This window comes from Clupea harengus, chromosome 15 (assembly GCF_900700415.2).
Source record: "Clupea harengus chromosome 15, Ch_v2.0.2, whole genome shotgun sequence".
Classification (NCBI taxonomy): domain Eukaryota; kingdom Metazoa; phylum Chordata; class Actinopteri; order Clupeiformes; family Clupeidae; genus Clupea; species Clupea harengus.
Window position 1 is genome coordinate 12236946 of NC_045166.1, and position 12965 is coordinate 12249910.

At 46.2% G+C, this 12965-nt stretch overlaps 1 protein-coding gene across 1 annotated transcript in view; it reads left to right on the plus strand.

Moving 5' to 3' along the window:
• The first annotated feature begins 3722 nt into the window (after positions 1 to 3722).
• xkr6b (XK, Kell blood group complex subunit-related family, member 6b) overlaps positions 3723 to 12965 on the plus strand; it is a 51194-nt gene continuing 41951 nt past the window's right edge. The window contains exon 1 of the mRNA XM_012824719.3: positions 3723 to 4747. Within this exon, the coding sequence (XP_012680173.1) occupies positions 4173 to 4747 (575 nt within the window). The 5' untranslated portion in view covers positions 3723 to 4172. The remainder of the gene's footprint in view (positions 4748 to 12965) is intronic.

Consider the following 12965-nt stretch of genomic DNA (forward strand, 5'->3'; position numbering starts at 1 on the left):
CTAATAGCTATCTAATAGCTAGCGAGCTGTTTACGGCCACAACCCACACAAAGTTCTAAATGCCCGTGATATGTTGTGCTGTTGGACGTGACAACAGACGCCAAAGAAACCTAGATGTACAATTGATACAATCGTGAATAATTGCTGTGTCTTCTCTCTGCAGCTAAACTCTCCTGAGCAAGCTAGAGTGCTAATAGCTAGCGAGCTGTATAGCTCTTTTCTATGGGCTTTAGCTACAACTCGTTAGCCCATATTGACACTCTTGCTTGCTCAGGAGATAAGACACAGCACTTATTCACGATTGTATCAATTAACCACCACTAAAATAACACGGTTCATACATCGCTGTTTGAATTAGTCCCCCTACAACATGCTAACGTCGTTAACCACCACACTGAATGGGCAAGTAACAGAATTTTTTTTTTAAATACTTACATTTCCCTCGCCTGAAGTTCATTCAGGGACATTGCCTTCAAATATGAATTCAATCCATTTCGCTTGTGTCTTCTGAGGCTGGAACGTGATGTAGAGATCTGGCCAGCCCACCACAGCGCATCTTGAGTACTTAGTTTGCTTTATGCTGCTAGCTAGCTAGCTATTCAAAGAATATCTGAGCTTTGCAATATGTAATGAGTGTGGGGGGTGGGCCAAGGCCATGTAGGGAACCTCCCAATGTCTTGTGACAGGCCAATAAAACGGGAATCTCATTCGCAGACTCAATCATGACGTTTCTGACCATAACAAAGATCCAGGAACCATAACAAAGATCGCCAATGTTTTTTTTCCAGCGTTTTTGGGTTGGTAGACACGCCAGATACCCAAATGAACCTGTAGAAGCACTAAAAAAGTGGAATTTTCATAATGTGGCCCCTTTAACACACACTGGAATGCTAGTGAGAAAGTGTGCAGAGATTGTCTGTGTGTATGGACTGTGGATTCAGTTTGTGTTTGTGTGTGTGTGTGTGTGTGTGTGTGTGTGTGTGTGTTTGTGTGTGTGTGTGTGAGAGAGTGTGCTTGAGTGCATGCATGCATATGTGAATATATGTGTAGGATGAGCAAAATATGAAAGCCAGGGGAGGAAAGACAGAGAGGGAAAAATAAAGCAAGGAGTGCGGAGGAAGAAATGGACAAGAAGAGAGAGGGACAGAGAGAGAGAAAGAGATAGATAGATACATACATAGATATAGATTACAGGAAGTTTATGCAAATGGATAATGTCATAGAATAGGCAACTCTTAAGCTTTCCACACGTTTCACATCTTTATCACTCAAGATAAGTGCCCTAAAATATTTCAAGATGTCCATGGTTCGGGTGAGGATAGGCCTATATGGCTTACGATGTATTTCAGAGAGACGTGGGCTGTGGCATTTATTTGTTCACCTTCGTCATCAGCAGCGTCAACATCACTTATCAAGCATGGCATTGTTCTAAATGTCAGCATGAACGTCAAATGTTATTTTTTTATGTTTTAACAGACGTGGTGTGACTTTTAAGCAGCTAATACACCATGTGAATTGTGTATATATTTATCTGAGACAGACTCTGTGTGTTGTGGCAAATGCTGTTTACTCGCCCGTTGAACATATTGCTGCCATGCTGCTTAGTTAGTTTGGGTTGACGGGAAGCGCAGACGGTTGGCAATTGAAAAAAAGAATATCCACACCAAGTGAAGCCTAATGATATTCTCAGCATTTAGCCCGTTCACTTTCATAGAATTTTTAATCTTTCCACTATTTATTTTGACTGACACCACCGGTGGGTTTTAAGGGACAAGCCGGGAATTCCGGATCATGGCTTTTTCGAGTGAAATGATGAGGGGGAAGCAGGTCCCCCGGGGGCGCTCAAAGATTCGCTGCATTATTTAGCGCCTGTTACATGTGTCTACGGTGAACTCTCCGCACTCGAAAAAATATGCAGCTCCATTTGCTTTCATAAAAAATGAATGGAGTTTGCGGTAGAATAAAAAGGTCTCTTGGCCCCTAAAGCGTTATTTTGTGTGTTGGATGACAAGGCTGCATCTGGTACAATGGGGAACAACATCTGGTACAATCAGCACTTCTCTTCGCAACAGTTAGCGTTACTTGTAATTGTCAACATCGTTATAAATAAAAAAAGACTACGCGAGTTGAAATTATGGGGAAATACCTACACGTAAAGGGTTGAAACACACACTAAAAAAGAAGCAAAACATCATCGCCGTATGGCCTGCTTTGATGGAGGCGTCTTGACACAAGTTATGAGGAATCGTGAGGAAACGGCTATGAGTGAAAAGGCCTCCATGATGACATGGGAAAGGCCTCCACGCCAGCACTGATGAAGGAGCATTACGGGAAGATAATGTCACTGACAGCTGACTGTGACGGAAGAAGGCTTAACAAATGTGCTATAATAAACGAATGCACATAAAACGCCGTGGAATGGCTGATTTTTTTTTTTTTTAGAAATCTCAAGTTTTCCTACCTCAGGAACCCTTGTCCATAATTCCATTGTAATCAGAATGAGCAAGGAGAGTTGCAATAGAGGAGCGTCGTTCAACCTAATTAGTACATGAGCTGTGAGATGAAGTTTACAGTAGTATAGCTGACAGACATGTCTGCGCTTTGTGCAATGATAAAGCCTATAGCCTGAGGGATCTCGCCTCTAATGTAGACATGGACGGTGAAATGTAAAAGCCGCGCCGCGTTAATTCGGTTATTGCGTTGCCGCCGGTGGCGCAGGTGTTTGGGATTTGCGATTGCTCATTCCAAGAGTCGATAACATGTCTGCTGGCTGCTAAATCCGGTTAAAATAAATAAAATAAAAAAACTGGCTGGCCTGGCAGCTTAAGCCTTACTTGAAACATGACGGTGGTGTGAGCCATACTCTCGTTCTTGCCAGAGCATATTGATAGTGTACCCTACTCAGAGAACTCGTCAAATCGTGACAGGTGACTCACGAGGAACAGATTGTTTATCCATGTGTTACAAATGGTAGTGCCCACGAGTGTTCGTGATAGTAACGCTCCCTCGTTGTCTGATACTGTTCTTGCTGATACCCTCATACTTCAAACCGCCAGCAAAAGTAATATCTTACATGTCGGAGTTACATAATTCACTTTAGCCTACTTGCAGTGGAGAACTTCAGCTCTCTGGACAGCTCTGATTTATGCAAATTAGTCCGTAGGAACGGTAGAGTCTTCTCGTCACCTACCTCATTTAGTAATCATTTGACATAGGCATCACAGGCATCTATATAAGAAACATAGCACTAGCCTATAACATACTATCTTTACATAATCAAACATGCTATAGAATCAATCAAATTAATAAATAAGAGGATTTAATTGATAAAAAGGAGGAATTGCTTACACAATCATCGTGTGTATCTCATTTATTTTACAGTCCAATCAGTCCAATTTTAACAGACATCTGCATGGCTGCCGCCGTTTGAAGCTTGATTCGCTGGCATCCTGATATAACAGCTCTGGATTTATTTTTTGGATACATTTTAATGTGCCTATTGTGCCCTGTCGTATCTAAACAATTGTCCTGATCATATCCAAACCAAAACACTCAGCATTGGTCCCACATAATAATCGCTAAAAGACAGCAAACGCTTGACCCACGTGATAGGTTTACTCCTGCCATGAAAGAGTTAAACATACGAGCAGCGCGTTCCCTTCAGCATTACATCATAAAGAGAGACCCTTATTTGGGGGTTTAAGAACGAAACACTAGGTGGCAATAACGATGAGCAACGGAGTACGTCCTCCCTGTGGGACAGCAATACGAGGACGGAGAGCTCTTCGTGTCATTTTCTCCTCGTGCAGCTCAGGGAAAGAAGCAGCGTACCCTGTATCGCGGGAACGGCACATTATAGAGGCACGATGAACAGGTAACCTACGATTCAGCGTCACAGTGCTTAATATTTGATGTTTTGATCTCAAACCTGTGGGTGTGTGGGGGGCTAAACACAGACGTGCCAGGTGCTTCGGCTCAGTCGTCTCTCTGCCGAGGAGGATGCAAGTGCTCTGCGCAGCCGAGACATATGCAGGGGAGCCGGTGGTCGCCGCTGCACCATCCTCACCCCAATACTAGATGGCTACCTCATTTGGGGTACACTCAGAAAACAGGTGTCAGGGAAGTGACGTCACGAACCCCGGAAGCCGGAGGTGGGTGCTTCAGAGAGCAAGATGGCAGCGAAATCCGATGGTCGGGGGGTCGTCACCGGTTTCGCCCAGCTGCACAACCTGGACGAGACGGCGGGGAACGGCGAGGAAGACCCGAGAGAGGGCAGCTCCTTCCACATCTGCCACTGCTGCAACACCTCATCGTGCTACTGGGGCTGTAGGAGCGCCTGCCTGCACTACCTCCTGGGGAAGGGGAGAGACGCCACAGGAAGGCTGGCACCACAGGAAGAACGCCTCTGGTTGGACTGCCTGTGGATCGTCTTGGCACTGTTTGTCTTCTTCTGGGATGTGGGCACTGACTTGTGGCTGGCTGTCGACTATTACACCAAGCAGGACTACCTCTGGTCCGGACTGACACTGTTCTTTGTGCTGGTCCCCTCGGTGCTCGTCCAGATCCTGAGCTTCAGGTGGTTCGTGCAGGATTACTCCGGGGGAGGACTGAACTCCGTGGAGGGGCTCAGCCGAAGGGCCACTGCAGGTCTGAGCGCAGGGCTTCATGGCAGGGCCAAGTGCTGCCACGTCTACGTGTGGGTCTGGCAGGTTTTCGTTCACATCCTTCAGATGGGACAAGTCTGGAGGTAAGCACTGTGTACACTTTCCCTCCACCACTCCCCTTACCTGAAGACTCTCTTCCTTGCCTCTTTGCACTTGGCTTGTCTCTCTCTCATATGGTAACCTACAACCCAGGTGACCTGCTGAGGGATCTTTTGCGGACAGTGATATGTGTCTGCCTGCTTTCTCTCATGTGCGGCACCACTGCTGCTGCTGCTGCTGTCCTTGATGCTGTTTACACGAGGGCTTGGTTGCTGGTTTTACGCTCAGTGTTTTCACTATTCAGAATCTTTTGCTGGTCACTTACAAGATAACGTTGTCACCAGCTGAGCGAGTCGATAGGTCCGTGATAATTAATTGTGACCAGTGTAAATGGAAAAGCAGGTGCTGAGAGAGGGAGTAGTAACATTGCGGGAAAGGGTGCTTCAGTGAAGTCTAGCGAATACAGTAACGAGTGCCTGGGGTCGCTGGAGCGCGTCGCGTCGAGGATAGTGCAACTGAGGATTCGGCGCCTCTGCTCACCCTCCCTCCCTCACGAAAATGATCCAGTCTGCGACCAGCAGCGTCCAGACAGGCATCTGTGTTCATGGATACCGCGTCCCACCGGAGCGACAACCAACACTCCCCACTCTCCCTCCCTCCTACACATACACAAACATACACAAGCACGCACACACACACACACACACACACACACACTTGTATGCGAACGCGTATACATACTCTAAGGCGTGATGTCATTGAATGTAGTGTTTATGGTACTATAAGGTGGTCATAGGTACCGCATAGGAAAGAGTGCGTGGTCCATGCTCGTACGATAATCCCAGATGCTGTCGTTTAGGCATGATCACCTTAAGCAAAGACAAGCATGAATGCTGCAAGACCAGAGACGGTCCTCCGTGTTGTTTTTCTAAATGTCGCAGACTATTTTCACCCTATCGTATCACCGACTCGAGACGATATTGTCCACGAAGATGCTCGTTCTCAGTTGGAGACAGACGCAGTGTCTACGTTTGCCAGGAGCGCTTATGGCTTATGCGTTACATCTGTGTACATGAATATCATGTGGTGCACAGGTTCAGATATCTGATTTGACCATTGTTTTGTGGACTTCGTCGACTATGAGTGCTCCAGTGTGTCATGATGTCATCACTTTCTGTGCTCTCTCTCTCTCACACTCACTCCGTCTCTCTCCCTTGTGTATGCGTATGTGTGAATGGAATACCTGGGTCCTAGGCTTTGACAGCTGCTCTGTTTTTTTTCAGTGCGCATTCAGGTTCTAAGTCCGGAGATAAAAAACGCTTAAATGAATTTGCTGTATCACTGATCTTGGCCGGAGGATGCTGAGGCCACTATTAGATTTCAGTTCCTTGCTGATGACAGACACGTCGGCTATTGTCCAGGATCTCCTCCTTCAGCCTTGGAATGATAAAACCGTTGACGCAGCCCTTGTGTCAAAATGAAGAGCGTAGAGTTTCTAAACATTAAAACTGTTAATGAAGTGTGGCTGTAATGTAACGCGATGATGCTACGATAACACCACGAAGGATGTCTAGCCCCAGATGGAGCAGTGTGGTTACTATGTGGGGCTCTCATTTACCTAAATCATTATTATATCTACACCATTCTCGCCTTTATGTTTTGGTTCCGTTCTTGATAGGCACTTTAGATGTTTTGTCTCCGGCTGGCAATCACTGCCTGAGTCTCACTGAGCTCAAAATCCCCCCTGGTGTCAAGACTGACATCTTAATCAGTGTAAGGCAAATCAGTGTCTGATGAAAACATCACCCCCAAAGAAAATCCATTCGGAAGTTCGTTAGACACACTGGCAGGTCACTCGCACACGAGCGGCCACTGTACGAACGGGCGCTGTCCAGTGCTGAAACTGAAACCTGCTATCTGAGAAAATATCGGCGATTTACTTAATAAGCATTCTAAACATACTTAAATGTCAAGTGATCATAAACTAGTGAAAGCAGATTAATACTACTCGTGTTAAGTGGGTTGATAATCTTTGAACTTTGATCTCTGTACTCAGTGTTTAAAGACCGCCCATCTGATGTTTGGATTAGGCCCTTGTTTAAATCCTGTGTAACACTGTTTCAAAACAGCAGGACTTGGATGTTTATGCGTCGACATCTGTCCACGTTCCATGATTATCCCAGCACAGTCTTGCCAAGGCCGCTTGACTTTTCTACAGAGAAGCCATGTCTCTCTGACAGCCGTTCAAGCCTCACCTAGTTGTCAGTCAGCGAAAAAAGGCCAACCGAAAACACTATGTTGTCCTGTCAGCTAGCGGGTACTTACAGTAATTTAGATATTAGCGCCAATAAAACGGGGCGGCAGTGCCTTCGTCTTTAGCTCTAAGACAACCCTTAATTAGCCACCGTACGAAGAGCTCCCTCTAACCCGCAAGAACATTCATCGTCTAGCGCACAGCTGGTGAGAAAACACTTGGATAGGGGTGTTTATTTATTCATGCGTTGCATGAGATGATGAGACGAGCTATTGTCGGCGTTTCCCCCCCACCCCGGATCCTCCGGAAATCACGCAGCCCGAGCTCTGCAGGGCGAGACCCCGAGCCCTCACCGTCCGTCTCGACTTGAAAGTCAGCCAAGGCGAGCGTCGTGGGAGATAAAGGAGCTCCAACGGTCGATTAAGCTTTCACGAGTCGGATGTGCGTCCTGCACCGAGCCCTTGGGCTGTGTAGACAAGCAAACCTTGGTCTGTGGTCTGGTAGTTACGCTTTCAGTGGAGGGGTCCAGAACATCATATCACAATCACAACCCCCCCCCCCCCCCCCCACCTACAAAAATCACCACTGCTGTTCATTTCTATCTCTCTCTGCTACCGTTATATGTCTGTCTGTATTCTGTTACTTTCTCTCACACACAGAGACCCCCCCCCCCACACACACACACACACATACACCCCCCCCCCCCCCCCCCCCACACACACACACATACACACAAGCTGCTGTGCTGAAGTGGCTAATGGCTAATATCCTGTGTCTGCTGATGAGTAGCTTTTTGTATACTGCAGCTCCAGAAAGGAAAGCAATAACACTAACACGACAAACACATACGCACACACACACACACAGACACAAAGTTACAACCAGCCCATCTCACCTCCTGTCTCTTGCACTAATCTTTCGGTTTAGTCCACTCTCACCCCCTCCCTGCTCTGTCTAATAACCGTGACTCATCGTTTGCCCTCTTCTCTCTTCCTCTTCATCCTCATACTGACCATCATCATCTCTTTCCTCCCCCTTCCTCCCTCTCCTCTAGTTAAATTCATCATGTGCTCCCTTCCCCTTCCTCTGCCACCCCCCGCCCCCCTAAACACCCTCCCCTCGCCTCTGCTCTGCTCCTCTTCGCGTTCCCTGCACATTAAGCTCTATTTGACCTCCATTTCTGTCAAGGAAACTGGAGCATCTGTCGGCCTCCTCCCATTATTGCAGACTTCATCTCCCGCCTTCTCGCTCCTCTCACTACTACCCTCATACCTCCCACTCTTCTGTGCCGTTCCAAGCCAGTTCTAAAGCCCCCTTGCCCCCCCCTCACCCCATCCTTCCCATACCACTCCATAATTTGCCTTAAATCCAAACTGACATGTCCGATGTCCCTTTTCTCTAAGCTATCAACCCTTTACACTGCACAGTACCAGACTAGCTCCGGTCCGGTGTGGGTTGGCGTCGAGAGCCTGCTGTCTGCTTTTTAATCAGGGGCGCATTTGGTGCTATTAGCTGCAGGCCTGACATTCCGTACTGTCAGCCCACGCTGGTGCTTTGGCCCTTTGCACTCATCAAAGCTACACACACACAGAAAAACACACGCGCGCACACACACACACACACACACAGCTATGCACACGCACACACACAAATGCACACACACACTTGTGAATTAGTTATTGAGTATTATTGTTTGGAGTTTTTGTTTCTTTTCTTTTTGTTTTCTCCATTCTGGCGTGTTTGCCTGCTACAACGGAATATTAAACATTTGCCATTTTCTACGAAACATCCGAGACACTGCTTCTGCTTCCTTTTACATCGCCGCAAGGCCAGCCCGGCTACAGCCTAACATCACCTTTGCCCATTAACTCAGCCCGTCCCATCTCTCCTGTTGTGATGGGCAGCCTTGGCATGGCATGATAGATACCCCCGCTGATGACCCTATTCCAACGAAGCCAAGGTCCGTATGGTGCGCAGTCATGGCAACGCAGTCTTCTGCATGCGTGCCATAGGGGCGTGGGCAAGGCTACTGTATGGGTAGGAGCAAGATATGAGTGATAATGACCAGTCTCTCTGGGCAGCCCAATGAGCTGACGATGACTAATTTGTGTTTTTATCTCTGGTTAGGATCCAGATGTTTATAATTTATTCAGATGTTTATACCCATTTGGTCAGATGCTGTTATGACTAATTTGTAAGTGTTGATGCCCTCTCGACCGTATGTGATCATGAATCATTTCTGTGTGTGTGTGTGTGTGTGTGTGTGTGTGTGTGTGTGTGTGTGTGTGTGTGTGTGTGTGTGTGTGTGTGTGTGTGTGTGTGTGTGTGTGTGTGTGTGTGTGTGTGTGTGTGTGTGTGTGTGTGTGTGTGTAATGAGCCTTAGAATCGTTGTTTATGATTTGTCACACACTGTCCACAATTCAGGGCTTTTCTGATGGCTGCGCTTTGAAACAAGCGTGTTGTGCATGGGATTGAGGTTGTTGTTGTGGTTCAGTCAAAAATCCCTGTAGCATCTTTCTTCCCCTCCTCTCCCAGCATCTTTCCGTTCTCTCTATCCATCTCTTGTGTTGTGTTTCTGTCAGCTTTCTGTCAGTTCTTATCAGCCTTTAATAAGTGGCTGGAGTATCTCAGCCATGTTTTAGCGTGTGCGAGCGCGAACGCTTCAGCCCTGATGTAGATATATACTCACTGGAGTGTGCCACCATCTGTAATGCCGCACCACTGTACCTGCCAGGTTTCTCTCACTTTCCCCCTGATTCACTTCTCGCCTTTTTCTCATGCCGGAGAACATTACAATGCACCGTTAGGTGGCTTACACTGAGAGTCCGGCTTGCTCTGCTCTCGTGAAGTTGGGTACCACACACACACACACACACACTAGGAAGCCTAATCCAGGCTACGGAGGCTGCCATGTGGTCTGCCAGTGCTCCTCATGACCTCATCAGGTCTTTATGTGGTAGTGCTGAGCACAGCAGTCGGCATTCATGACAGTCTGCACAGTGCTGAGGAAGTGTGTGTGTGTGTGTGTGTGTGTGTTTGTTTGTTTGTTTGTTTGTGTGTGTTGGGTGTTTATGAATCCTCTTGTGCTTCATGAAATAAGCCCTGCCTTTATGCAGAATTACTTTTCCCCTAAATGTGCGGCCATTTTGCAGCATATTGCATGCTGTCGCCATTTTTGATGGCATACAGTCATATGCAATCCTGTTTGTGTAGGATTCAGTAGTATGGTCTTTCACTCACACATATCCTTGAACATGTGTAGAATCACATGGAAACAGAATGTGTCTCAGACTATCTCTCTCTGTTTCTTTTTACCTTTGGATAGGCCTGTACATGCAAAGTATGCATGTGCATATGTCCAGAGAATATGTGGAGTTAGTGCAGTATACAGAGGAAGGTACACAAGGCTAAAACTATATATAGTGGCTGCTTTTTTTCTTTTGCTCTGAGGACTAGTAGTATTCAGTAGTAAGCTCATAGGGGATTTTGTATTGTGCTCACCACTAACAGCCATGTTTGTACATGTCATCCCCCGACATTAACTGCCCCCCATCCCTTGTCCCCAGTAGTGTCCCATCCCGGCGACTTGGCACAGCATGGCAGACGTGCCCCCCTGGGGGGGTCTATGGGGTGAGAGGGGGAACCATCAGCTCATTGAGCCGTCAGTGATCCATTAGCCATTGCACGCTAGCCCACAGAGGCTGCCCCTACACACACACACACACACACTGGTACACACACACACACACTGGCACACACGGAACTCAAAAGTACTTCACACACACACTCACACACAGACACACACAAACAGTTCACTTATACTGACTTCATACACACACACACAGTTCCACGCACTCTTACTTACACACACAAACTCAAGAGTATTTCACATGTGAGAACAGCCCCCCAGAGTCTCCCACTCAAAAACACTTTGCTCCTTATGGCTTTTCAGGCCCCCATGAGAGATGCCAGTTAGAAATGCTGCCCTCAGTTGACCAAGTGAGTAAAGTGGGAATGTGGGCTTAAAGAAAGACAGATGTATGTTTCCTAAACATGAAACAGAAATAACAGATATATAAATGTAAACATCATCTTACAATATGACCCACATTTTTTTAAATAATATGTTATTGAGCTGATAATATTTATAGCTGATGAGGAAATAGGTGAACAAAGGCAAGAAGCATCTGTTATAGGTACTGGGTGTTTGGGTCCAATGCAAAATACTTGTGTTAAATGTGTTTAAATATGTATAAATATGCTTCATGATTCATATGTTTCATAGCCATTAGACCCCAAAAAGTTGCTATCATGAGCAATATGGGCATAGAGACGTGTCAACATGTTAGTGAGGCTGTTGCCAATAGAGCAGACACCTAATTTACACCCTGTGAGTTCTTGCTAAACTAGGAGATGTGCTTTTTCAAGCTTTCCTGCTCGTCTTTCGCAGCCTGAGAACTGACACTATTCCAACGCCCCCCCCCCCCCCCCCCCCACACACACACATACGCACACACATACACACATCATAAATGGATTTCCTCTAAGTGCTCCTTTATGGGGAATCGCGGTGAGATTAGTTGGATGCCGAATCAAAAAGAGTCACTTCTGTCAGGGGAAGAGAGAGAGAGAGAGAGAGAGAGAGAGAAAAAGAAAAAGAAAGAAACTTTTATCTACAAGCCAGGAAAAACACCAGAAGGGAGGGGGATTCTGGGAAGATGAAAGAGAGGGAACGTCCTCCGGAATCAAAACCGAACGGTTTTCCGTGCCATCAATGCCTTGAGTTAGTTTATTTCTTTACTTGTCTATTTTTAGCTGGGTGTGGGGGGACAGCCTCTGCCATTTTAGACAGGGAGGAAGCAGAGACGTCTCTCTGAGACGAGGCAGTGAGTCCATTTTCCCACCACCACAGCTTAGAGTGTGGCATGGCATCCTACATCATACAGCACCAGCAGCACCACTCAAATCATTTAAATTCCCCCTATAGCCGGTTATGGTGTGTATATGTATATATTTATATATATGTATGCGTTTATATATATATAAGCATGCTTATATACTCACTCACTTTCACACACACAAGCACACACACACACACACACACATGCACACGCATATGCACACCCATACATACTGCACATGTATACACACCCATATATACTGTATATCATTTCATGAGCACCTATAATAATTGATGGCACACATCCTGAACTTGTGTTAGTTTTAATCCTGTCTCATATTGCCTTGGCTACAGGTCGACTTGAAAACAGCTCACTCTGTCCTAAATGCATCTTACACCCTTAATAGTACATAGCCCCATAGCACTCGTTTATGTATTATGTGTACTATTCAGTACAGTGTCACACACCATTCATTAACAGCCGCATGTTAAAACACTGTACTTGCACAACCATAACTCTAACCCTTATCCTAACTCTAACTGCAGCTTTATTACAGATTTGTATCAATGTGCTAGGTTTATTTGCTACACCATACATTGTGCTACACCTAGCATGTCACTGTACATAAGTGTGTAGTTGTACTGTAGCGAGAGCTTTGACGGTCTGGCTCATATTTTTAGCTTCTTTTGAAATCTGCCATCACCCTCTGCAAACTTACCCAGATGATGACAGCGTGCGCGAGAAGCTTTCCTACCTTCCGCATGAAGGCTGTTGCTTCTTCTGACAACTGTGTCTTATTTAGTGGTTGCTGTCTGACAACGTGTGTGCTTTTTGAGTGCAACAGTGAAGTGGCAGTTTGTGGGGAAAGAAATATGCAGCATCTGTGTTCACAAGAGGGTATTTTGTATTGTAGTGATGATGGCTACAAGCATATTATCATCTTAGTGGTAATTACTTACTTCACTTCCTGTAGGGCACTAAGAGCTGCACAGGCACTGATATGAAATAGAGGGATACAGAGAGAGAGAGAGAGAGAGGTGGTAGAAAAAGAGAAAAGGATAAGAAGAAAGGAAGAGAAATCAAGAGACAGTCTGGGAGAAAGGTAAG